General features: G+C 43.1%; 1 protein-coding gene across 8 annotated transcripts in view; it reads right to left on the bottom strand.

Annotated features, from left to right (window-relative positions):
- The window catches only part of SGCD (sarcoglycan delta), a 667,313-nt gene that overhangs the window by 55,590 nt on the left and 585,131 nt on the right, over window positions 1-26,592 (bottom strand). For all 8 annotated transcript variants that reach the window (XM_029584042.1, XM_029584043.1, XM_029584037.1 and 5 more), the window contains one exon: window positions 23,686-23,758. In XM_029584042.1, the coding sequence (XP_029439902.1) occupies window positions 23,686-23,758 (73 nt within the window). The remainder of the gene's footprint in view (window positions 1-23,685; window positions 23,759-26,592) is intronic.

Genomic DNA, 26,592 nt, shown 5'->3' with positions numbered 1-26,592 from the left:
GGTGAAATCCCATCAAGTTAGGGCTACAACAGCTTCCTTAATATCTCTTCACTGTGCTTCCATAGAAAATATCTGAAAGGCTGCTACTTAATCATCCATCCATACTTTCACTGCTATTACCGCCCAGAAAAAAACCTTCCCATCAGGACAGCAGTTTTGAACAAGCAGTTTCATGAAATGTATTTTACTAATTCCATAAACTCTACATCGTCTGGCTTAAAAATGGGTTGATTTGATCTGAAATGTGAACAAATTAATCATATGCAACCTTCAGTTTGGGAGTCCCGCTTATGTAGCTGACATTATCCTGTTTGTCCGCAGAGAAAGCCAAATTGCTCACCTGTAACTGGTGTTCTCCATAGAGAGCAAAATATCAGCCACATAAAATCTTTCCCACCTCCCCTTAGAACTGAAGCTTGCTAGTAAGACTGAGGAGGCTTGTGGGAAGGTCCATGCATGGTTGGAAAGATCTTTTTGATCCTTCTGAGCTCCGAGATGTTTTATGCCTGCTTGGGAGGTGTAAATGTGTACATGTACATTTACGCTCATAGTCGTAAATCCGAAAGTAAAGCAAATAAATGGTTTTCCCCATCTCAACCCCACCCCTGGGAATGCCTTTTTCAGCAATACGCAAAAGCAACCATGAACACTTCTGCACGCACTTTTTCACGCGCAACCCCCCCTCCCCCCCCCCCCGGAGTGATTTTGAAAAAGTCCATTTACGTGCAGAAAATCGCGTTTTAGTCACACAAATGCTTTTTGAAAATTACCCCCCCTGGAGATCACCTCTCAGAGATGTTAAAGCCGTTTGTGTTCTATGTCCTTCTCTGACCAGTAACTGTTCCAAAGTCCCTTCTCTAAGAGAGAATCCCGGAGCTGGAGAAACACACACCCTTCTCTAACACCTTGCTTGAAAAAGGCAAATTTTATTTACCAGGGAACAGCTGTTACAGTTATCAGGATCGGAGCGCATTTTTTTTATTTGTGCTAGAATCATCTTCAACACCTCTGAAATTCCACCTGCTCTCCGAGAGTCGCTGATGATAATTCTTGTTGAGATCCACGGCTTCCACCTCTAAATTATGTGCCTATCACGCTACATAAAAATAAGAACGCCGGAGAAGAAAAAAAAAAGCACAAGTTGTTCCTCCTCCAAACTCCAAGTAAAGATCCCGAGCCAGTGAGTGAAGAGGGCAACGCTTGAAGCCATTTACCCGGGTAAACACTGAGCTACCCTCTTGCTGCCTGGATAAAGTATGCGCGGGCTCACATAGCAGCATATAAAGAGAGACATCCCTGGGGGGGGGGGGAGGGGGATGTTTTCAGGATAGGGAAAGTAGAGGATCGCGTGTACATGAGATAAAAAAATTTCTATTTTACCCCTCCTCAGCGACCCAAGCAAAGAGCAGGCACAGCGAACATGGGCACTTTTAGCGAGCGTTCATTGTTCTGGCTAATTTTCAAAAGACCCAGGAACTTTTGAGAATTGTGCCCCCAGTCCCTACAATTGGATAGAGAAATGATCAGACATTCTTTACTTCTACACCCTCCTGGAATTGCACGTCTAATTCATTTTGGATTTTCTCCCATTCCATCTTTAGGTAATGAGGCCTGAGATCTATAAACTTATGCACAAATCGCAGCATTTTTACAGTACTTAATAAATCAGACCTCATTGCTTTCTTCTACATTTTTCAGGAGCCTGAGGATGTAGTGCCAGGTATAATAGAAAAGGCAATGGGGCAAATGATCTATCTCTATTCCACCTGAATTCTGTTTTACGGTGCTGTTTTACAGTGCTAGATTAAACGCAAAGTAAAATGAATGCTTTCCTTTCGTAAAAAAAAAAAAAAAAGATGCGAGAAATGAACAGCATTCTCTCTCTCTTTTTTTTTTTTGAAACAACAGGACTTACTGCTCAGAGTAGACAGAGCAGATCCAGCTTGCATCGTGTACATGGTCAAATCAATTCAGTGTGCCCAAAGCAATATTACCGAATAAAATGTTTCTATTAAAAGGCTGGCAGGTATGATGTATGCCCTTCTCCATATCAAACCCCAGCTGAGCTAAGCCTACGCTAACAAATGTGTCCCCTTGTCACACATACTGCCTTTATTAATTTAAGTATCTTTTATGACTTGGAGGTTTTCTTTAGCTGCAGCTAGTGTCCAAGAGGGTTTGCTCCATATGGCCTCTCACTCATTAAGCAGGGGGTCCGAGATATACCTGCGTACAATACAAAATTTACAGAATTATACAACAGCCTGGTGCAACCTGGTGAGATCAAATAGGATCTCACCAGGTTGCGCCATTATATCATACCATTACCTGACTATATTTGAGCAACCTGAAGTGCAGGGAGATGTCAAGCTGATTCCGAAGCTAATTTAACTAGCAGTCGCTGGCTTCATGTTCTAATTAGGGTTAACAATAGGCTCCATTTTGTCTTCAGGATAGCCTGATCCACTTCTGATCAGTGAATACCCAGATTGGTACTTCTGATCTGAACAATAAAGGTCCATGTAAGTAATGAGCTACAGCAGCCTCTCCTGAAATAAATGAAGCCAGTTAAGAGCCTTAGTTATAACTACTGGGAGATTCTTATGTATACTTATGTAGCATTTCTCCCTCTCCCCCCCAGAAATTACCAATAATGCATAAATTGTGAGAAAATTCTATAGTAATCATTTTGGTCCATAATTTAAACAGCTCTCTTTCTCTTCGTCTCATTTTGTGCCTATGGAAAAACTGTTCTGAAATGGAGCTCTCCATATTTGGCTTTAAGGAACATTATAAACTCTAATTCAGGTATGGGGAATTCCAGTCCTTGAGTGCCACACTAACCAATCAGGTTTTGTCAGGTAGCTGGCCTGGATGCCTTGTCCTGAATGTGGGCTCTAGAGATAGTTCTAGGCCTTTCACAGTTCAAATTCAGCTGAGGGCTGGTCTAGAAATATTACGTTCCTGAATTTACCATCAGCAATCCAGTCCAAATCATGGGATCTGTAGTTAAATATTTTGCTCCAATTTCAAAATAAGCCACCTCTGTGCAGAGGAAAGGTCTGGGTTCCAAACATAGGGCCAAGTAGCCTTCACCAAGAATGGTTTCTGGATTCTCAGTCACCCCTTTTCAAGAGCAAAAACCAAATCAGATTCCTTGAGGGGTGTGGTTTTGGCCACAGTGTCAGACTCATTCCCTTCAGCATCTCAGCTTTCTCTGTTCTGAATGTTTAGCATGAATGTGATTCCCCAAATAGTCCTTGATTCAAAACCTACTCAGCATCCAAATCTAACAAGTGTTTAAGATATCCTTAATGAATATATATGAGGGAGATTTGCATGCACACTGTATTCAAATATGTCTCTTGCATATTCAGTAGGAATATCCTGAAAACCTGACTGGTTGATGGCCCTTGAGAACCAGAATTGCCCACCCAATAAAGGATCAATTTTCAAAGAAGGCTGGCACCTAGATGGGCACCTCTGAAAACCAACTAAGGCTGAATGGTAAATTTAGCTTCTTATTTTCACTAGGTGCCTAAAAGGTGGGTGAGCCCAGGTCAAAAGAGTAAGTTAGGTGCCTAGCACCGATTTACTTCAGTGGACACTTACATTAGGTCCTTAAATGTAGGTGAATGAATAGCAAGCCTCAATTTAGGAACCTCTGTTTTAAGTTCCTAAAGTTAGATGAATTTCTCGACCAAAAATATAGGCAACCTAAGTATGACTGAAAAATTTCCTAACCAGGTGCTCATCTTTCTATAAACAACATTGGCCTCAAAGGCATTATCCAGTTTGCAACAGTCAAGCAACAAACACTTATGAATATGATACAAAGTTGACAGAATTAGTTGGCCACTGCATTGGATTTACTTAATTCCTTTTCTTTTATATTGTCGGTATAGAACTGGTACAACCATTAAGTGAACTAGGCAGTTACCAAGAGCACCAAAATTGGGGTGTGTGTGTGTGTGTGTGGGGGGGGGGGGGGGGATGGTGGAGAATACTCTACTGAAACCTGGCCAGCCATGAAATGATGGCGGAGCAGGACCACAGAAATGTGGCTTTTAGAGCATGCCACCAGCAGAAGTGGGAGAAGAGGACCGGGTCCCACCAGTCAAAGATAATGAGGAGTCACCAGCAAGAGGAGCAGCGGAAGCCTCTGTTGCCACTCCTCATTGCTTTGCCTCTTCTTTCCTGCCACCTTAAGCACGTTCACAGTTTGTGGGTCAGCACATTCTGCTGCATACCGTGCATCGAGAGATTGGCAGCTGGCCCACGAGCTCTGAATGTGTTGGTGGTGCAAGCACAAAGGAGGCAGAATGGTGAGGAGCAGCAGCAGCAGAAGCTCCCACCTCTCAGCCCAAGGGAGGAACGGACAGATGCTGGGGTGAGGAGGCAAGAGGGACGGATGCTGGGAACAGGGGGAGAGGCAAGGGAAGGGGGGGGGGATGAGGGGGGGGATGATGTACCAGATCCACAGCCATTGAAGGAGGGAGCACTGAGTCAGATCCACTGAGGGATGGGGGAGAGAAAGAGAGGGATGCTAGAAATGGGGGGGGGGGGAGGCAAAGACAGGGAGGGATGTTGTAACTAAAGGAGAAAATGCTGATCTAGAACGGCTGTTGCTGCTAGTAGAAGGAAGCACTGCGCTGGAGCTCTCACCAGCAGATAAGTCAGGGGTGGGTAGCGCGTGGCTGAGGATTCGCCGGCAAACTGGAATACCAGAAGAATGTTTTTACAGCAAGGTATTTCACCTCCCATCAACCGGGAGTTCACAGCATTCACTGTTCAAAGACCACCTACATTTCGTATTGCCAAAGAATGAAATAGCTAAACAGCTTTAGTTGATTTACAAAGAAATCCCCAGCACACCGGGATCCTGGAAACCGCTCAAGCACGGCGCTCAGGCAAGTGCAGAACAGCGTACAAGAAACACAAACACGGCTATACAAAAGGAAGAAGAAAAGGTCCTCCCTCATCCTACGCACAAGTTTCTACGTGTAGGCTCCTGCAAAGGTTGTATGTTTGATCTTATTCACAAGCAGATAAATATGAATACATTTTTCATTATCTGTGCGAAAGGAACGAGAAATGTCATCCAAGGAAAATGTGCAGCCTGGTGAGCAGAATCTATTAGCAGCATCCAGTGAAGCAGGGGCAAAGGGCAGCCTTAGTTGACAAATAGCTTCTTTGATGTAAGGAACAAGACAAGATAGGTTAGTGGTTGTACTCTTAATAACCACATGCCCTGCGTCTGTACCTCATATCGCTTCAATTACCTAAAAAGTAAACAAGTCACACATACTCTGCAACTTCCGATAAAGCACTGCAATACCAAAACACAAAACAATGGGGCGCTGTTCCCTGTAAGGTGCACACATGGCAAAAACAGAGGATAACTTTAAAACATGCTCCAAAGTGCCCATTTACGCAGGTATATGGATGCACATGCATTTTACATCATACGCGCAAACTATTTAAAATACACATAAATCTACTCAACGACATGTTCAACGCGGCATCTATTTTCAACATTGCTGGATAAGTTTTGACATATGACTAAGTGGCCGCAAAACACAGAAAAGTCTCAAAAAACGCTACTTATTCAGCTAAGAAGTGCCTTTTAAGACTTATCTGGCTAAGTAAGCTAGCCGGATAACTAGCGTTTGAAGACTTATCTGTCTAAGAAGTGCTTATTAAGACTTATCGGGATCCGTGGTAGCAAAGTTACCACTTAGTTGGATAAGTCACAATATCTCTGGATAAGTGGCACACAATCTGCTATGCGTGCATATTTATTTATTTTATTTATTTATTTTTAATTTTTATATACCGAAGTTCTTGTAGGGACTACAAATCACTCCGGTTTACATAAAACGAAGAACTGCTCAACAGAGAGCGGAGCTTTACATGGAACCGTAGAACATATGGAACAGTATAACTGGTTGACAATTTAACATAATACTAAATAAAGTGATAATAGTTTAACTGGAAATAAATAAAGAAATATAATATTTTATATATAAGAAGTATAACTATTTAACGTAGCAATAAATATAAAAATAAGCAATGCCAAATAAATATATGAAATAAAGTGAATTTTTGAGCTCCAAGATAATTGTCCAGTTGCAGATTCTTAATAGTAGTATTTGATACAGTGTCCATAATAAGGGATACCTAGTAATTAGGAAGTCTGTCAGTCACAGTAAGATTTATGCTCCTAATTTTAATAATCTACATGAGGACATTTGGGGATAGATTTTTTAAAACGGCGCGTTTGCGTACTTTTGTTGGCGCACCAGTCGCAAACAAAAGTACGCTGGATTTTAGTAGATACGCGCGTAGCCGCGCGTATCTGCTAAAATCCAGGATCGGCGTGCGCAAGGCTGCCGATTTTGTGCAGCCGGCACACGCCGAGCCGCGCAGCCTGCCTTCATTTCCTCCAAGGCCGCTCCAAAATCGGAGCGGCCTCGGAGGGAACTCGCTTTCGCCCTCCCCTCACCTTCCCCTCCCTTCCTCTATCTAACCCACCCCCCCGGCCCTATCTAAACCCCCCTCCTACCTTTCTCCGGGGATTTACGCCTCCCGGAGGGGAGAAGTAAATCCCCACGCGCCAGCGGGCCGCTAGCGCGCCGAGACGCGACCTGGGGGCGGTTCCGGAGGGTGCGGCCACGCCCCCGGACCGAAACCAAGCCCCCGGCCCGCCCCCGAAACGCCACGCTGATCGGCCCCGCCCCCAACACGCCCCCTCGAAAACCCCGGGACTTACGCGAGTCCCGGGGCTCTGCGCGCGCCGGCAGGCCTATGGAAAATAGGCGCGCTGGCGCACAAGGCCCTGCTCACGTAAATCCGGGCGGATTTACGCGAGCAGGGCTCTTAAAATCCGCCCCTTAACTCGCACATTTCCCTTATTACTTGGCAGCCTTTATGCATGTAAATCATCCAATCTTATAACATACACATGAAGGAAATTACCAGTTTTACCAATTAGTCCACCAGTTTGCTCATTCTGACTCTTTAGATCATTAAAACCTTCCTGGTTCTTCAGCCTGAACTCCCCCCAGTTTACACTGACCCCTCACGCAGTCAGTATTAGGCTATATAAAATCTGATTCTGACTTACTCCAAATAATTATCAGGTGCAAATAAGCACAGGTAATCTCTGTACGTGCGTTGTGTTCTCAAGTTTTAAAATAGAACCTTATACGTGTAAATGTTGGCCTCACTCCTGATTGCCCCTGGCTTTCCCCCGGCCTACTTCTAATATGAGTAAAGTTATTCACACAGCATTACTTGAGCGTGTATGTTTGAGGTTTATAAAACTAGTACTTACATGAATATGTACTATTTCTGCATGCAACTCTTAAAATTCGCTTTTTAATGTGCACAAGAAATCCTGATATTTGCATTTTACTGGCTCGTAGTGCACAAATTTGAACTCAGCTTTATAAAGAATTGCACAAAAATTTCTGGCATGCAGCCTTTCAAAAATTAGAGGTAGCATTGCTATGGGGCCCATGTACTAATCGTGTTATGATTAGCTTGTGTCATTTGTTTCAGATCTGTGCTATTTTTCATTTGAATAGTGCAGACTGGTTTAATATTGTTGTGGTTTTATTTGTTTCATTATAAACTGCTCTGAGCTGCTGCTGGAAATACAATAGTAAAATGTAAATTAGTAAATATGTTAAGAGCGGGTTTAAGATGTGTGCAAAGCAGTGTCCAGTTTAGCAAGGCTTGACCATGGACCCAAAACAGCTGCTGGTAAGGCATGTGGAAGTATATTAAAAGCATAGTAATTACTTAATTCATCATTATCATTAAATGCAAATACAATACTCAATCCCCCCTGGCTGGCAGGAGGTGTGCCATCTTACAGTCTCCTGGTTTAGCTTCCAACATCAATCTGATGACACCCAGCAGCACTTTGCATTCTGAATATCACAAATTCCCTTTGAGTGCAAAGGTGCTCTGCATGACATCATTTTCATATATTGAGAACTAAAGACAGATGTACCAGATTTTAGCATCTTTTCACTACATAGACCCTTATATTTTCTTCTTTAGACCTGAATGTGGTGACCCCTAGGGATCACCACTAAACGTCCCTAGTTCCCATCCTTTGAGCTACGAGTAGGATTTAGGACGTAGAGGGAGGTGTGCACCATTTTCAGAGCAGCACCTCCATTGAGATTGCTGGAGTGGTCAGCACCCCAGCCTGTAGAAAAGCAGGTCGCATCATAGATAAGTGTGGCAGTGTTGATTTGGTTTAGAGTTGGGTGGAAGTAAGAGCTTTTTATCATTTGAAGCATTTCTCATGGTCTGTGATCCAGGAAAGGAAAGAGAGACTTACATCTTCCAGTACACAACCTGCCTGGTTGGGTTGTCTCCAGTTTTGTGTTTCTGAGATTCTGCAGAGTTTTGTTTTTTTTTGAGCTTCTTGTGAGACCACTAGTTAGTGCCCTCTTCTTGGGGTGGCCAGGGTAGGGAATACTCTAAAGTTGGTGACTGATGATGATCTGCTGCAAGAGGATTCCAGTTTTGGACTTTTGTATAAGGACTTGGTTTTGTGGATCTGGGAGGAAGATTTTTGCTTCCACCCTTCCTGCTCTAGCGTGGGGAAGCTAGAAGAGCTGATCATTCCCTGCTGCCTTGACCTCCGTGTCATCTGAAGAACAAGAACTGTGAATAAGATCATTTTATACTCCATTTGGAGTCTTCACCCTGGGGAGAATCATGAAGTGTTGAGGTTCTTTTTGTTTGCCAGTATTTTGGAAGGGGATTCTGCTCATAACTAGATTACCCCTGTCCACCTGGGAAGTCATGCTTTTCCATGCCCTGGAGGGCAAATTCTCTCCTGGCTCTCCTGCAGAGGGAAACTTACACAGATAAAGGAAAGTGGGAGAACCGCGATAACAACTGGCTGTGTCCAGAACGAGTCTTTATAGTGCCACAATTTGCTTTTGAAGAATTGCTACAGTTAGGTTTGGTCACCCATCCTGAGAGTCCAGGGTATTTTGTTGGAACTCACATCCTTTGAACATTCATTGAAGAGAGATCTCCCCAGGAAAGAAATAGTCACCCTTTACCATGGGCCTTGAAGAAGTATTTCTCCTTCTCTGATGCGGAAGTGGACCATAAGGCCAAGGTGGAGTTGGCGCAACCTGCAGGGCAGAGCCCTGCAGGTCCCCATCATCAGCAGTGTTGGCCGGAGCAGAGGCTCAACTGGAGCTTCACCAATACCAGCCCTTGTTCCCCCTTAGGTTGATCCCTCGGGTGCCGGAGCCAGCTGGACTTAGGCACAAGGCCTCTGTGGAGGTGAAGATCCAAAGCTTGGTAGATGATACAGGCAAGCCCAGTGGGAAGCAGAGTTGAGTCAGGCCACAATCTGGACAGGTGACATGCAGTAGAGTCTGGATGAGGCAGAGGTTGGAGGCAGGCAGATTTCAATCAAAGACGACGAACAGGCTGAGGTCAGTGGCAGGCAGAGGTCAAGCAGCGTCGATATCCAGTCCAAAGTCAAAGCCAGAAGATAAATCCAAGGAAGATGACAAAGAGGAGGAAGACAAGGGGCCACAGGAACATGAGGAGATATTGAAGACAAAACGGGAGGAAGACTGGATCTCCTCATCTGTGATCAGAGACAAACCAGATGGCAGGAACCAAGGTCAGAAGACATGACCTCAGGAACACCACAGCAGACAGGAAGCAGGATGTGGGAATCAGGAATGCTGGCAAAGCACTACTCCAGTAGGAGTCAACCTATTGCTGAAGCATTGGAGGGGTGTCTGCAGAAGCTTTATATATGAGCCAGCCAGTGATGTCAGAGGACGCCACATAGCCGTTCCCGCCACTGGCCCTTTAAATGTGGGGGAATTGGCTGCACGCGCCTAGGAGGGACTAGGGAGGAAGAGTCCCTGCAGGTAGGCTTCAACAGTGTGCTGCCACATAGGAGAACAGACAGCTGGAGCAGCACGGCATCCTGTGGGGAACGCCCGTCAGGGCCTGGAGAGAGTCCGGGGACTAGCACAGGGGGTGGCTGTGTCTTGAGGAATGGGCCGAGTCTGAAAGTAAGGGCAGTGGGCCTTGGGATGGATCCGCGGTCCACTGAATGCATCATCCTCCCCCCCCCCCCCCAGCAGAAGAATCTTGACCCTGGGGCTGATGGACTGAGTGTGGTATTAGCTCTAGGACCCTGTGTGATCCCTGCCTTCTAGGATAACCACTGGAAGAGGGGCTACATGCACTTCCCCTTTTTCTCAACTAGATGCTTAACTGTTTCCCTAGAATTTTAATGCTATCATCAAGCATTATTAAACAGCTCTGACACTGAGTTGGGGCCACCAGAGTCATGCAAAACACATTACCAATGTTTGTACCATGCTCATACATTCATATGGATATGTCAACGCAATTCTTTTATGGATCAAACAGTTCCAACTCCCCAGTTCTTCAAACTCTGCTATATCCTTCAGCACTAGCCAATTATTGAACCTGTGCAAATACCAACAAAAGAAACAGGTTTGATGAAAAAATATTACCCAGCTCTTCTGAATTCATGGTGCTTTCATTTGGTTTTGTTTTGGGTGGGTGGGGGATTTTCAAAGCCACATAAACCCTGGTTTTAGGTGCATAAACGGCGGTTACAAAATTGGCTGGGACTTTGGTCACGTAAAAAGTATGCGCATGTAGCCCGGCTTCACTGGACTTTTATGCATACTAATCAGAGCGGGGCCGGGGCTGGCGCTAGTGTGCATGCATTTTTATTTTGAAGAGAGCATGCAGGGAAGCGGCAGGTGTTTCACCCTGTGAAGAAGAGCTGCAACTTTAGGTGAGTGAATCTCCGCACGCGCCTGGCCACTTTGTGACAAATTTCCAAAGCAAACAAATGTGTGTAATCCTGGCCAAAGGTGTAAATAAAATGTCTGTGGGGAGTAAATAAAAAATTACCCTCCCCGTGACTAAATACACTAAGAGCTGAGTTAATGCAAACTGGAAATCCAAGATCGGACATAGCCAATTGCCGTCCTTTGCATGATTTGACATCCCCGACAGGGAAGGTGGCGTTATTAATTGCAGAAGTCTTATGGAGCAGGAATAATCCTTGTGATGAAATGCTATTTTATTTAAAGTAATGTATTCTAACAACCCCCCTATGAATAATCAATTACATTAAGTTACTCCTCCGCTAAGCTCGGACATGAGATTCTGAGAAAAATAAATGGGCATGGACTTCTTACGGGCCCTTCTCTTTCTGCCTCCGAAAAAGGTTAATCCAAAAGGAACCAAACAGGACTTGCAACGTTTTCTCCTGCCAGCGCAAAGTCCTACACTCCAGGTATAAAACTGTTCTTTCGTATGTCTGCCCCCATTATATAAAATGTAAGCAGATTTTCATTAAGTTTATTGGCAGGGAACATTTCCTTTCGGCGAACCCTTCATTACCTGAGCCCCTCAGTGCTACTAAAACCTGCTGGGATTCCATTTTTCAACTTTATGAACTCATCCGATTCTCGGCTTGACAACATAAGACTTTCTTTATTTTGGCTTACTTTTGTGACCTCATCCAAAACATAGCTGCTGTAGCAAATACAATGCATGCCAAAAGGCAGACTATAGCAGAGAGAGAGAGAGAGAGAGCGAGAGAGAGAGACACAGGGGGAGAGGGAAAGAGAGAGAAGACCCTTCAGAGGTCCTCAGTTCTGATCCTCAAGCTCTTCTGACAGATTTGGTTTTCAAGAAAACCCACAAGGTGCACATTCAGAATCAAGTGTATGCAAAAAGATATATTTATGCTAAAATGCACATTGCAATATTCAAATAACCTCAACATACATTTCACCCTCTTCAATTAAGTTTAAAATGTGGAGAAATAAAAAAAAAAAACAACCCCCTGCCATTATCAGTTTCAGCAAAACATAGCTATTTTAAGCAACATGAGTGAGGGATGTTCCGTTAATATTCAATCTATTCAGTAAAGTGCAAACATCAAGCTTACACCATCCATTTTATCTGTAAGGCTGTTACAATCATTCAGAACCTAAAATGGCAAAAACGTAACATCATAATTCTAGAACAGTTATATAAAGATCTTTTCTTTCATATTCATCCAGAGAGTGAAAAATGAGGACTGCATGACATGTATTGTTGCCAATTTTTTCACTGGAGCTACGTCCCATAATTTTGGCTAGCCACTTGGATTTGCCTTTTACATTCCAATCGCTAGCCAAGGCAGAGTACATAATGCATCCCAGCCTAGACAAAATTTGATACAACGGGATGGAAGGCATGACTTAGTGATCAGAGTTCAAGACTGAAATTGGCTTTTCAAGGATCTAATCCCGCATTTTAACTCTTCCAAGGTCCTGAATCCTCTTTTTAAATGTCATGAAAATAAGGAAGAGACGGATCATGTTATGCAGGAGCAGTCAGGAGGGAAAGTGCTCCCTCAAAGGAAGGAAGGGCAGAAACAAGTCCAGGTTTAGCTTTAAGTATATATGTAGTCGACTGCCTCTGGTGCCAAACTGACCAACACTGAGCCATGAGGCCACCTCTGTGCCTGTACTGTCCTTCTTCAGAGGGGTCGCCGAAACAAGCAGAGCAAAAATCAGCCCGGGGTCTGTGAGCCAGTGCACATACTCACAAAGGCCCTGCAGCCGTCCCCACCCTCCTCCCGCGAGGTTTTCTGTTACTAGAGAGGCCTGCACGAGGGTCGGCATTGCCGCAGGCCTGCGAGCACACCGGCTCCCAGGCCCTGCACGGATTTGTTTCTTGAAGTCGTTACAGTGCCCTTCCGAAGATGACAAAAGCAGGGCCCGGATGATCGCAGACGGGGGGCCTCCGGAAGCACGAAAGAGAGGAAGATCAAGGTGGGGGGGGCTCCACAACACCGATGATTTCTGAGTGCAGTGGTAATGGGGGGGGAGGGAGAGTGAAGGGGACTCATCCCCTCCCTCCCTTGCATCATCTGATGATTTTGAAGGCAAGGGGGGAAGAACTCCCCACCCCTCTTTTGAGTGCCTATAGCACCCAAACTTTAAATCCAGTCCCAGATGCAAAGCCAGGAAACTTAATTCCAATGACAGTTCTCTGTGGGAAGAGTTGTGCTCCTGACGTCCCTTAAAGAGGTAACTACTTTATCTTAAAGTTTTATATTTCCCCTCTAGAACCTCTTTTGAGCCAGTCTGTGGCTTTCAGCAGATTGCTTGAGTAAAATCATATTTCCATTTTCTAAACTCTCTCTGTTATGTGGCGTCACATGGCATAAAACGCACTGCTATAATAATCACTTGGGCTTACTTCATCCAAGGGCACATCCTCCTCACGTGCTGCGACTGAAAATAAAATGCATTAAATTATTTTTACTTGCCAACTAGGCATCCAATATTTCTAATGCCCAGTTTGCAGCAATCCACACAAGGGCAAGGTTAAACATTTGCTTTCAAAGGCTTGTTTAGAAGATGAACCGCATTGTTCTTTACAGGCAGAGTCCAACGCCTCAAGTGGAGCTGGTTACTGATTTTAAAGAGGCTTGGCGTTACATGCCTTCTTACAACGAACAAAGCCTTGTGAAAAGACTACCTGTAAATACATATTGTGTGTAAACAGGGGATGAACATTTGCTTTTAATCCGTGCCTAGTCAAAATTCAGGATTATAGAAACCAGAAATTAATTTCTTGACTTCTTTCTAAGATGTCATTGTGGAAGCTGCCAAAGGAATCTCATCTGCACTTGAGAAAAGTGCAAGCATTCTAATGAAGTATTATGTTATCTCACCGGCACGAAGCTGCTATATAGTGTGGCATGGTTATAATTCACATTTTAAGACTTTGCGTTTATTAGCACGTGTTTCCTATTCAAGGTTATTTGTATATAACCTAGATAATAAAAAGCATGTCTATTTATTTTTACCATAAACAGGTATCCATACTTAGACTGGATAAGTGTGTATATATATATATATGATGTTGTATACGTTACAGTAGTCTTTTGCAACTGACAGGCTGGGAATCAACATATTTTGTTTGGTTCAAAGTAATATTGTTTTTGTAACCTTGACTTGGGCGACCCTAAATGAGCCACAGGGCACACTCAAACCAGGACTTAGGCTTTCATATCACTATATTTTCCCCTTTTTTTCCCTGGCTGAAGGGTCCTCCAAAGGTGTGTGTGTGGGGGGAGGGGGCTGATAGGTAGAAGGGAACATCTCCAAGGCCCCAGGCATTGGTTGTATGGGCCATTAGCGAGTGCCGATAATGAAGCTGGACATGGTAATGGAGTTTCAACATAGACTTTACTGCGGCAGATGTTCAATACTGATAATTTGACACATAACATAGGTTTACACTTTCTCCTTGGTAAATCCATAGTCCAAAAACAAATAATTCAATTATCAACTATGTAGTCCCTCTTTTTTTTTTTTAACTGAAGTCCTAGCTAGTTCCCTTTTAAAAATAGGGCCCCCCTGAACCATGAACCATGTAGCTATAAGACTTCCTGTACTGTATTTTGAAAAACCCTGAGAGTGAAAAAGTGTCTAAAATGATCCCAACATCAAAATATTTCACTCTATATCTTACTGAAATAAAATCCTATACATTTCTGTGGCCTCCATATCATTATCTGACCTTCATATCTCCAAGGACGCTGACAACACACTTTGAAGTGAGACTAATGTCTGTTATAATCATAGGTCATGCATTATATATATTTTTATAATGCCAATAAAATCATTAGCACTTTTCTATGTCTTCTCAGCAGTTTAAAATAAGGAGCCCGGACTTCCTCCAATTTAGGGCTCCCATGCATGGTATCAGATTATTATGGACATTTTTCACTGATCATTTCCGATGCTTTCACTCCCCTCTTGGTATCTTTGTTGTACCAGATCTGTAGCTCCTGCTGTAGACCGAGCACCTACAAAGTGCCACTTCTCTTCTCAAACAATGGATCCCGGATGGATGTCCTTTCCTCAGCCGTTTCCCTTTCTCAAGAAGGGGACTGAAGTGGAAAGAGTTCGCGTCCCTTAAGAAAAATGGGAAAGGAAGGTGGGAAAAAAATCTCTCTTTCAAATAAAGTTCTAAAACGAAGAAGAATCTTCTCCTTCTCAGAAAGATAATTTAAAAGTCTCTCAAATCTCTAAAAATCCTTACCCACTGAGTTGGACCTAAAGTTTCTCCAGAAAGATCCAGAAGTGAAAAAAACCCCCCAAAAAACCCCCCCCACTCCAGTCCTTTAGACTTTCAATATAGATAAGCACAGCTCCTGCAAGAGGTCCTCTGCATAATGCAGACACAGGAAACAACCATTTCAGAGCCTGACACGAAGGTGTTGGAGCACACGTGCCAAGTTCCTTTCTCCTGATCTACCTGCACAGCCCAGGGACGGCCAGCTCCAGTCCTCAAGAGCCCAAAACAGGTCTGGTTTTCAGAATATCCTCGGTGATTACGGACGAGATAGATTACGCATACACCGCCTCCCATTATATGCAGATATACCTCATGCATATTCATTATGAATATCCTGAAAACGGGGAGCTTCATTTTCAGTTTGTATTTTATTTTGCCTAGGAATTTCAATTTTATAATAAATAAAATCAGTGGGAAATGACTAATAACACATAGGAGAAAAATCAGTGGAAAAGTCATTTTTCCCCACTAATTTTACTTTTGGTTATAACATTGAGATTCCCAGGAAAAATAAAATAAAAATTGAAAACAAAAGTCATTGCCTGAAAACCAGCTCTGTTTACGGCTCTTGATGACCAGAGTTGGCAAACACCAACACATAGCCCTTCTACAAGCCCATGCCTTTGTAGAGATATTATGGCAGAATTTTACTGGTATACCAATATTTGTATGCATATTTGAAATCTAGGCAGTACTTACTGAATATTTAATTGTGTTTCTGTTTACAGAGAGTTTAGATAATGTGTATGGAGATTGGGGAGATGGAAAAGATGCCATTGACAACAGTGGTGAATATAAATAAAAACTCTGGAATCCCAATGGGTTGAAACTCACATCACTTTGTGAGTGATACTGTACTGCGAGATTAGAAGCATGGCTTGACTAAGAAGCAGCTGTAGCATCCTACTTTCAAGGGCCAGGAAAACAAGTATACAATGAGACAGCGCCCCAGTGCACAAAATCCAAGAGGTTGTTGCACCAGTAACCTTTGGGCCCAACTGGAGAGAGTTCATCATTTTCAACCAAATCAAGAAAAGTATTATAGACTATCTAACGCTTACTTCTCCCGCTCAAGGGATGAAAAGGTTTTCTCATAGATTAAGGAAATTAGACAAATGCATATGCATTAGGCAATGTTTATGCCTTCAAACAGAAAAGAAAATTAGTGATCCATATTGCTACTAGTATTGTTGTCAGAGCAACGCTGGATGCCAAACCAGTAGGAGAGAATAGTGAGCCCTCCTGCTGCCTTAGCTGGGAAGCAAAATGGGTCAAGCTTCTGGGGCTTCTAAGAGAGGCACATGGCGATTGTGGAGGTGCAATGGGAGAGTGAGGTGAACCTCCAAACATTTATATAAGGGCTGCACGGAGGAAGGATTGCAGGAGGGAGATGTTGGGGCCTCAACAACAAACCATTTCTATTGGGCAGGATGGAGGATGGTGGGGAACTAGTAGTACTCCTGCCAGATTTTTCCTATTGGATGAGAAGGAGGAGGGGGGGGGGGGGGGGGAAGAGTCATTTTGCCCACCCTTGCCTGCTTAACTTTGGGCCCCAATGAAGGGGGGTGGGAATCTGCAATAGCCAGATTCAAGCCTGCTATTGCAGCACCTAGACTTGGTCGCCTAACTTTCTCCTCTCAAATTCACTCTGCCTCCTGGACTGCCCAGAATTTGAATGATTAATGTTAGCCAATCACCATTCAAAGGTTTTGATCTAGCCACTAAGGACTAGCTAGCTGAATTCCTTTGAAAACTGACCCCTGTCTTTTGTTTTTCACTCAGAACCAGAGTTTACCAACATTCTGGGGCGGATTTTCAGAGCCCTGCTCGCGTAAATCCGCCCAAAACCGGGCGGATTTACGCGAGCAGGGCCCTGCGCGCCGGGAAGCCTATTTTACATAGGCCTCCCGGCGCGCGCAGAGCCCCGGGACTCGCGTAAGTCCCGGGGTTTTCGGAGGGGGCGTGTCGGGGGGGCGTGCCCGAACCGCGCGGCGTTTTCGGGGCGTGTCGGGAGCGTTCCGGGGGCGTGGCTACGGCCCGGGGGCATGGCCGCGCCCTCCGGACCCGCCCCCAGGTCGCGTCCCGGCGCGCAGGAGGCCCGCTGACACGCGGGGATTTACGCCTCCCAGAGGGAGGCGTAAATCCCCCGACAAAGGTAAGGGGGGGGGTTTTAGACAGGGCCGGGCGGGGGGGTTAGGTAGGGGAAGGGAGGGGAAGGTGAGGGGAGGGCAAAGGAAAGTTCCCTCCGAGGCCGCTCCGATTTCGGAGCGGCCTTGGAGGGAACGGGGGTAGGCTGCGCGGCTCGGCGCGCGCCGGCTATACGAAATCGATAGCCTTGCGCGCGCCGATCCAGGATTTTAGCGGATACGCGCGGCTCCGCGCGTATCTACTAAAATCCAGCGTACTTTTGTTTGCGCCTGGAGCGCAAACAAAAGTAGGCTATTCGCGCTCCGTTTAAAATCCGCCCCTCTATGTCTCATAAGATTGGGCAAATAGCAGGCTTTAGTTTAATTCCAAGAACTTGAGGGGCACGGGAAAAATGAATTTTCATCTTTCCTCTATATCGCTGAGATACACGGGTGGAGAAAAAGTGTGGAAGCTGGTATTGCCAGTATACTTCTTTTACTATTACTTATTCTTTGGATAACTGAAGACCTTCAGTGATGCTAAAGTAACCCCTTTGGCTAACAGTAAATTCACTAGAAATACTGAATTTAAATAAACCCCACACTCCTCCTCCTATACCCAAACAGCTGTCTACTGCTTTCAACCATTGCTCGGGTGCTAAACTGTCCCATCACTTTGATAAGCAGGTCAATGTGCTATGAATAGAATGGTGATAAGCAAGAAGTACTCAAGGTTTATAATTGTTAACCAAATTGTAAGAAGGGTATAACAAATTTGATGGACCTCCTGCAGTCAAGGTCTTCAGACTGATGAAACATGTTAGAACTGTAAGAGGTAAGAGCATAGAGCCTGCAGACTCCAAACAGCAAGCAGAGTTTTCACAGAACCATTGTAACAAGGTCCATAACTTCAGAATAAACAAGATAGGCAAAAGTATGCATATGCATGGACTCTATAGCGCTTTTCAATTTTATTTCATGGTGTCTCAGCCATTGATCAGTTTCCAATACTGTAAATTCCAGGCCCCTGGTTGGCCCTCGCATGAAGTTTGAGGCTGATGATTCCATATTAAGAAAAGCTACCAGTGTCTCTGGAGAGAGAGAGAGACTGCGCACCACTGCATAAGTACTTTTCAAGACATGTTGAAAAAAACCCCCAAAAAACAAACCGCCAATATCATAACTGCTATTACAAACAAGTGTTACTACTACAAACAATCTCTTAATAAATATATGTAAAAAGAGCAATGGATCAGTGCAACAATGTCTTTTCAATACATGACTGTAACATAGCCTATTACATACTGTCCTTTTCTGACAAAGGACTCTGCTCCTAGTCATTATCTTTCTTGTCTAGTTTAATTTATTTTTGCCCATTTCCTCTCATCTTTCTCTTTCTTGTAAATACTGTATGTAAATGGCTTTGTAGAAAACTATTATCCATTTCCCATTTATGGAACTCATCTGCCTACATCCCACAGCACACACAGAAATATTCATTTGCAAAAAAAACCAAAAAAAAACCATAATAATAATAATAAAACTAAAGTTGTATGTTTTACGATACATTATCTGAACATGGATCTGTGATGCTAGCACCACGAGGATAACAGGGACCCATCTTCCTTTCGTTAATAAAGTAATAGTTATGGGTTAGCAGTTCCATCTCATTGCTATTCATGCAAGATGGTCTACTGCTCTGGGAAATAGGATTGGACTCAGTGTGTGTGGTATGTGGAAAATATATTTGCTATATTCCTCTTTTAGGAGCTCAGTTATCTGTTATATCCCGATTGTGTTGAGCCCCCATGTCGGCCTAATCTTAAAATAGGGTTACTGCATGGTTTTAAGCAGCTATGCTCTTTCAGGGGATCAATTTTTATTTGTGGCAATTTTAACAAATACAGAGTGAAATGAACTATCACATCATGTATAGTTACAACGTGATGAGAACAAACAAAATCAATTGATTACACAACCTCAAGTCACAATTGGGAGGAGAACATGACGAGGAAAACGTTGATCAGTATATTATATTAGGTCTTGGAAACGTTTATCAGGCTCATGAGGAGGAGCCTGGTTTCAACGTTTAGTTTAGATATCACTGTGCTACTGAATTACCACAGGAGGACAAAAAATAGCTAGGGGACTCGGATAGTCTCTTCTGCATTAGAATTTTGGTCTTGAAACATTTCTTTAAGTATAGATCTTCCTTGTTTTTGGATGAGAGGGTTAGTGTGTTTCCTGATTTTAATAAATCAAACCAAGGAAGACCTTTTTGGAGCTTGAAACGCAAGTGTTGGGAGGGCTGGGAGCGTCTTTTTTTCTAAATCTCCTTGGAAATGTGTTATAGTATAATCAAGGGAATAAGCTTGTTTTCTATGATATATCTTTAGTTAAAACAATTTCTTAGTGATAAAATACATGTGTAGGATAGTTTCCAGAAGAAAAAAAAAAAAAAGAGTATTTGTTAGTGCCATAGAATATATTTTTTTCTATTTTGTGCTTTTTTTTTTTTATTTTTATTGTTATTGCATAGGGGATCGTTTTTCAAAGAGCTATGCAGGGGCTGGGAATATAGAACCTGGATATGCACACATAGGTAGCCCTTGTGCGTGGTAAGCAAACTTTTAGAAGGTCGGAAGTAAATGTGTAATTACCATTTTGTGTGTAATTCTATGTAAGCAAAAAAATAAAATAAAAATAAAATGGCGTTTCAAAGACACACTTCGGCAGTTCTTGTAAGCACGTAAACAGGTGTATGCGCAATTTCCAGGCAGGCTTTTACACCTGCTATTCGAGTACAGAAATGAAACTTGACTTGTCTTTGCAATCTTTGGATAGGAAGTTTAGGTTAAGTGGTGGTGATGGTGGCGAGGCTTTGGTCAGGATGAAGTGGTGGAGGGTCTAGATGAACCGGCGACTAAAGGTATGTGCACAAGCATTTTCACAAGCAGCGTATGCGTATACATTATAAAATACTTGCATTTGCACACAGACTGAGGGCTGTTCCATGCACTGGTAATTGTTTCCTCGTGTACAATATATACGCCTGCTTGTATAAAATGGGTGCACAAACTAGGTGGACCCCTGAAGTAAAATAAATGTGTACACACTGACACACATGTGCATACTACACAATTAAAAAGAACTGTGAAAGGTTTACAGATGATAATTATGGTGTACTTTCATGCAGCTTAATTTAATCATGTTTCCTTCCATTCTGTGCCTGCAGGGAAATAGTTTGTCAGGCCCAGGCTGATTCATCTATGCTGTGCCATATAAATGCCACTCTCTTTTTCTGAACTGAGGAAAGATATTGAAATCTTCCCTGTAAGTTCTCTAGACTCTAGAGAATAGCCAGGCCTGTAGGTTAAATGTAAAAAGTGGTAAGGCCAATTGATGAACTGCTGAATGGTTTTGCATTAGTAAAATTAGCTTTTTGCTTTCATTAGAATTTTAAAATGTAATTATGATTGAAATAGTCAACAAAGAAAATATAGGCAGCGATTTTCAAATGGATTTTCACACATAGAGGTAGCATACAGTGCAGTGCAGTAGTTTTTTGAAGACTTTCAGATACTTGAAAGGTTTTAATGATCCAAAGACAACGACAAACCTTTTCCATAGGAAAAAAATCAGCAGAACCAGGGGTCACGATTTGAAGCTCCAGGGAGGAAGATTCAGAACCAATGTCAGGAAGTATTTCTTCATGGAGAGGGTGGTGGATGCCTGGAATGCCCTTCCGAAGGAAGTGGTGAAGACCAGAACTGTGAAGGACTTCAAAGGGGCGTGGGATAAACACTGTGGATCCATAAAATCAAGAGGCCGTCAATAAAGAGTGGGTGGCTCGCCAGAATGACGGCTACTGCCTGGAGATAATACCCTTATTCAATAAACATACACATGGTTACTGTGACTCCAACATCGCTCTAAGCTACAACAGCAAGAGGAAATGTGGAAAAAAGGATTCACACTCACAAAGTGGGGAGTAGCTGGCTTGTTATGGCGGTTACTACCCCAAACCAAAAAGCCTGATACTTCACTTTCAATGCATATCCTGCTTCAACGGCAGGGGAGAAGAAAAACTGATACTTCACGCATATCCAGCATAGCTCTCTGCTTCAACGGCAGGGGAGAAGAAAAACTGATACTACACGCATATCCAGCATAGCTCCCTGCTTCAACGGCAGGGGAGAAGAAAAACAACCAATAAGGGCTGAATAACACAGTCTGGGTAAAACAAATAAGCATGGGTGTAGCTTGCTTATTGCGGCGGTTACTTCCCCTACTACCCATAACTAATCAAGCTTGATATTTCACTTGGTTGCAGCCTCATCACTGCTCTCTACATTAATGGTGGGGGTGGAAGGGAAATAGAACCAAAGAGCTAAGAGAAACAGATAAGTATGAGAAAAAAATGTGAAGCTTGCTGGGCAGACTGGATGGGCCGTTTGGTCTTCTTCTGCCGTCATTTCTATGTTTCTATGAAGCCCCATTTACATGCGTAAATGGGGCTTTGAAAAAATTATCTCCATTTGGTTTTAGGTGCAAGCACCCCTGTGAATCTGAGTGTCAGGTCTCAAGTGAGGACCCCTGTGTAGGAAGACAGGCAGATTTAATTGCTTCTGTTTGGTCGGCTTATTGTGCAGACTAAGGCACACTAGCTTGAGTGTGCCAGAGAGAATGAGGCCTACATGGGACCCTCTCCAACTCAAGTTAAAGGAACACTGGAAACTGCATGATCACCAAGCTTGTATATTGCTCGATTCAACCTTTTGTAGTAGTTACTTGTCTGTTGATGGCATGAGGGCTGGGGGATATAATTGTTGGGAAAGGCTTGGCCTTTTTCAAGTTCATATATTCCCACTACACCAGAAGTGGGTAAACTATGGCCCAAAGGCCAAATCTGCCTTTTGTGTGGCTGGCAGTGGCAACTACATATTTTCACCTGGGGGCCCTACACTCACCAGAGAGCGGCTGCAATGTTCACTGGAGCCCATCTTCCAGAAAGGTAGGAGGGAACGGGGCAGCTTGCTCTCTCTTGTGGGAGGTGGGGCAGAGAATGGTTGGGGGAACAACCCCCCCCCCAATTTTCTCAATTGCTTTCTCTGTAGGATTCACCCCCAGCCCATTGCCCAGGCAAGAGCCACTAATGCAGACCTGGGACAAAAATGTTTGCCCACTCCTGTTTTATGCACACAGATTGCCAATAATGCGTCATTTGGGTAAACATGTTCACTGTTATATACATTACCATTTTCTCCATTTTAATTTATTAAATTTATATCACGAAATCCAAAATAATCATCAAATTAGGCAAATTCGAACACATTCCCAATAAGGTAAAAAAAAAAAAGTATTTATTCATTGGAATAAAATGTCCTACTTGTTTACAAATAGAGGGGGAGAGCAAGAACAAACGAAAAAGAAAATAAAGCACAAAGGCACGGCAAAAGGGACCTATTGTATTGGATCTATATAAATCCAAAGTAATCTCCTGAAACATGTAATCATGTAAAATTTAGTATATTTGTAAATTATGTTCCATCTCTTTCTTTTCACTCCTTATTAGTTTCAATTTGCTAGGCCCACTGTTTCTGAGCCTCCTACTTCTTATTTATCGGTTGTCCGCTTCCCCCCCTCCCCTGTTCATTGTACTTTCCACCTTTTTGTTAAAATGTAAACCGATATGATGTGTATTTTAATGTCGGTATAAAAAAAAGCTGTTAAATAAAATAAATAAATAAGTATTGCACTCTTCTTTAGCCATCAGTACTAGATGTCGCACTTCCTTCACTGAAGCTGTAGCATTAGCAGCATTATCATAGCAGACTTCGCTTGCAAAAATAGCTATCACTGATCTAGGTCAACAAAACTACCGTATATGCGCTATCTGCATACTGAGCAATAAAATTACAGGGAAATGTTACAGACATAGGAGCTCCCAAGCAAAGCACCTGCGGGTGCAAGTCTCAGGAAATTTTCAGCTAAAATTAGGCATTTATGTTTTCAGCTGAAAATTCACCGACATTTAGATGCCTCAAAGTTAAGTGCTAAATCTAGTCCAGCAATTCATGTCCCTAGGTTTAAGTGCCAAAAATCAATGCTAAACACCTAATCTTTTATCTCCACCCGCTGTGGCCGTCCACGGTTTAAGGCATCTACATTAGAGTACCTAATGAAATCGGGTGCTCAGCCCTAGTCACATTTCAAAGGGGCCAATTTAAGCTCCTTACTCCCTAAAATTAGGCACCCAAGGCCTCTGAAATTTTAAGTACGAGAATTGTCACTAATCGGAGTCAGGAATCCAGGAAAAATGCCGCCGTGTGGTTTGCGTTTCTGAAACGAGGGTTGCTCCATTTACCTTAGTTCCTTGAAGGGGTCTGCCCTGACGTGGGGAGTTTCTATAGATTTGGGGAACACTGTGCCTTCCGCACCTGGAACAACAAACAGACAGAACAGAAGTGTTAGGGGCGTCTCATGACAACAGCAAAAGCAGCGAACACTTCAGGAGAAGCTGGTAATAAAATAAAACCTCACACAGTACCTGGTTCATGATTTATTTATTTATTTTTTTTTTGGAAGAAGAAATGGGCAAAAAATGAAATGTTTTAAAGCAAACAAAATATCAAACAGTCATCCAGCCCTACTGAAACAATCAATAGCTGATTGATAAAACGTCATATCTGTCAAGCAGGACAATGATTTACACACAGTTTTCAGGCTGCCAGTCTGTAAACTAACAAAAGGACGGAAGGCAAAGTGTTCTTTTAAGAACTATGTTTAAAATGGGTTTGAAACGAGAGGCAGAGCCATTTACACAACATGAGAGCAGGGATCTGTGAAATACAAAAACCCTGGTGCACAGACAATGTATCGCTGTGTTAATATGCTTATCCTTTCAGCAGCTCTACGGCTCCTTGGTGATATAAACCTTGATTTAGTTTGATATACTAAAAGCTTTTCATTTAACACTTCTATTCAGCAATCAATATTCTGTTATAATTTACCTTTTGGTGGTGAGGTTTAATTTTTTTCTAGTATTTTTTTTTTTTTTTTTTAAACTCAGCATTCATTTAAAATGGATTCCACCCATACTTTTGCCTGTTTTATTTTATCCTGTTATTTCTTCCAACTCAAATGGAATCAGCCCCGGGATTCTGGCACTATGGGCCTTTTATTCCTACCAACCAGGGATTTTTTTTTTTCTTCTGTTTTGATTGAGCCTTTCAGTATTCGCAGGCTGATCACCGTAGAAGTGTTCCTGAGCACGGGAGAGCTGTGCACCAAGGCTCCTTCCGGGATTCTGGATCCTGGGCTCCAAATCCGTCCGCGAGGTGTCGCCCTCACAATGACTACAACCCCCCTTCTCCCCCAGGAGTTAAGAACAATACCCTCTACCAATTTTAACTTCGTGCACAGATAGCACACATTCTGGTCACAGCTTTCGTTTGCGCGCTTCTTCTTAGGGATGGCGGTGAGCAAATTGTTGAAGATTTCTGCAGGCAATCTGCAGTTCCTCCATGATGGGTTATAAGAAACTTGCAGCTTCTGACTCCTTCCTCGATGTGTGGTTTTCCCGGGGCCAGCCTTGACAGATTTCCGTGGCCACACAAGAAAATGATGCCAGCAGGCCACGAGACCAGCGCCATTTTGACGTCGGTGCAACAGATGTAGCAGGACAGGAGCAAATTGGGATTATGTCTGCCCTTTTCTTCTGCCAAGACCCCCATGAAAGGGGTAGGTGAGAGGATCGAAGGGGGCCCGGAGAGGTCCTGGCTGGGCTTGGTTCAACCCAATCTGTTAGACCTGGGCCTTTGCATCTTGGCAGGGGTGAGGGCGTCAGAAGAGATCCTGTTTCAATTAGGGCTTTTATTTTTTTTTTTAAATGCATATTTCAGTTTGGCAACTGAAGCAAAATAAACATTAAAACAACCAAAAAAAATTAATCCTCCCCAAAACAAAAATAACTCCCAAAATTTGGTTTGCACATCCCTAATGGATACTGTGATTTAGCTTTGTGTCTGTATACTTTCCCTGTTTAGTCCTACGGGGGGAAATTTTTATAGGAGCCTTTTATGCAGGTAAAAATAGGGTTAACCCACCTAAATTGGCTATATCTAGTTAAGTGGGCTTTTATAGTTGCCAGACTGAATGTGCATACTTTCAGCCACCTAGAAAGGAGGCATTCCGAAGATATGGATGGAATCTGTGCGCTTGTATTTCAATTTAAAAAATGTACGTATGCTGTAGACTTGCCACTAATGCACCTACTCTATGCCATCATTTAGCACCATGTAGGTGGTGTACATGCATGATTTTAACAGCATATGATGTTGATGTTCAAACAATGTACGAAGGCACCTTTTGTTTGAAAATCTATTGCAGACTGAAAACTGTTGAATACGGTACATTTTCAAAAAGGTTTTGCGCATAAAAGTAGCATGTACTTGTGTATATGCTATTTTTTAAACATTTGAGAATTCCCACATATTTTCTATTTTGCGCATACATTTTACTGGCAGATAAAAGGACGGGCTAGGGGTTCAGAAGTATGCATGATGGTTGTTATTTTGCAAGAGATATACATGCATATATTACCAAATTATTTGTACATTTTTCTACCTGCTAATTGACTTGCACAAGTGAAACTGGACTTGTCTGAAGTGCCGGCTGACTTAATATTAGTCCTAGGCTGCTGATCAGTTCACAAGGTGCCTATAAGGCCCAAAGGGAACCTTATAAGGCAGACGCAGCAGAATAATGGAGATAAGTTCTGTCTTCCTGATGGTGGCCTTCTGACCCTTCCTCCTTCCCCACTCTGTCCAGATTTTCTCTCTCTCTCAAGTTGCTCACCACAGATGGCACTCAGTCTTTTTGTTTTTGGGGTGAGAGGTTTGGGTGAACTGGGGGAGGGAGTTCAGGGTGATGTGCTAGAGAATCTAAGTGAACTGGAGAAGGACTGGGTGAACTGGCGAATCCAAGTGCGTGTACAAGTATTTTAAAAATGGTGTACGCACATACTTTAAAAATTATCTGCCGCCGCATATAAATCAGCTATTATCCATAGGTTATATTCTTTATGTACCCAAAGTACACGTGTATGTTTATAAAATAGCTGAAGTATGCATTTTCTTTCACTGGAGATTTTCGCATGGACTGAAACATATGGGCATATTTTTGGAGCAGAAATGTACATTATTTATGAACTGTGTAGCTCCCGACACACACTTTATAAAATGATAGTGTTAATCAGCGCTTCCACTTAGGC

The sequence above is a fragment of the Rhinatrema bivittatum genome, chromosome 18 (genome assembly GCF_901001135.1).
Source record: "Rhinatrema bivittatum chromosome 18, aRhiBiv1.1, whole genome shotgun sequence".
In the NCBI taxonomy this organism is placed as follows: domain Eukaryota; kingdom Metazoa; phylum Chordata; class Amphibia; order Gymnophiona; family Rhinatrematidae; genus Rhinatrema; species Rhinatrema bivittatum.
This window is presented reverse-complemented; position numbering and strand designations above follow the sequence as displayed.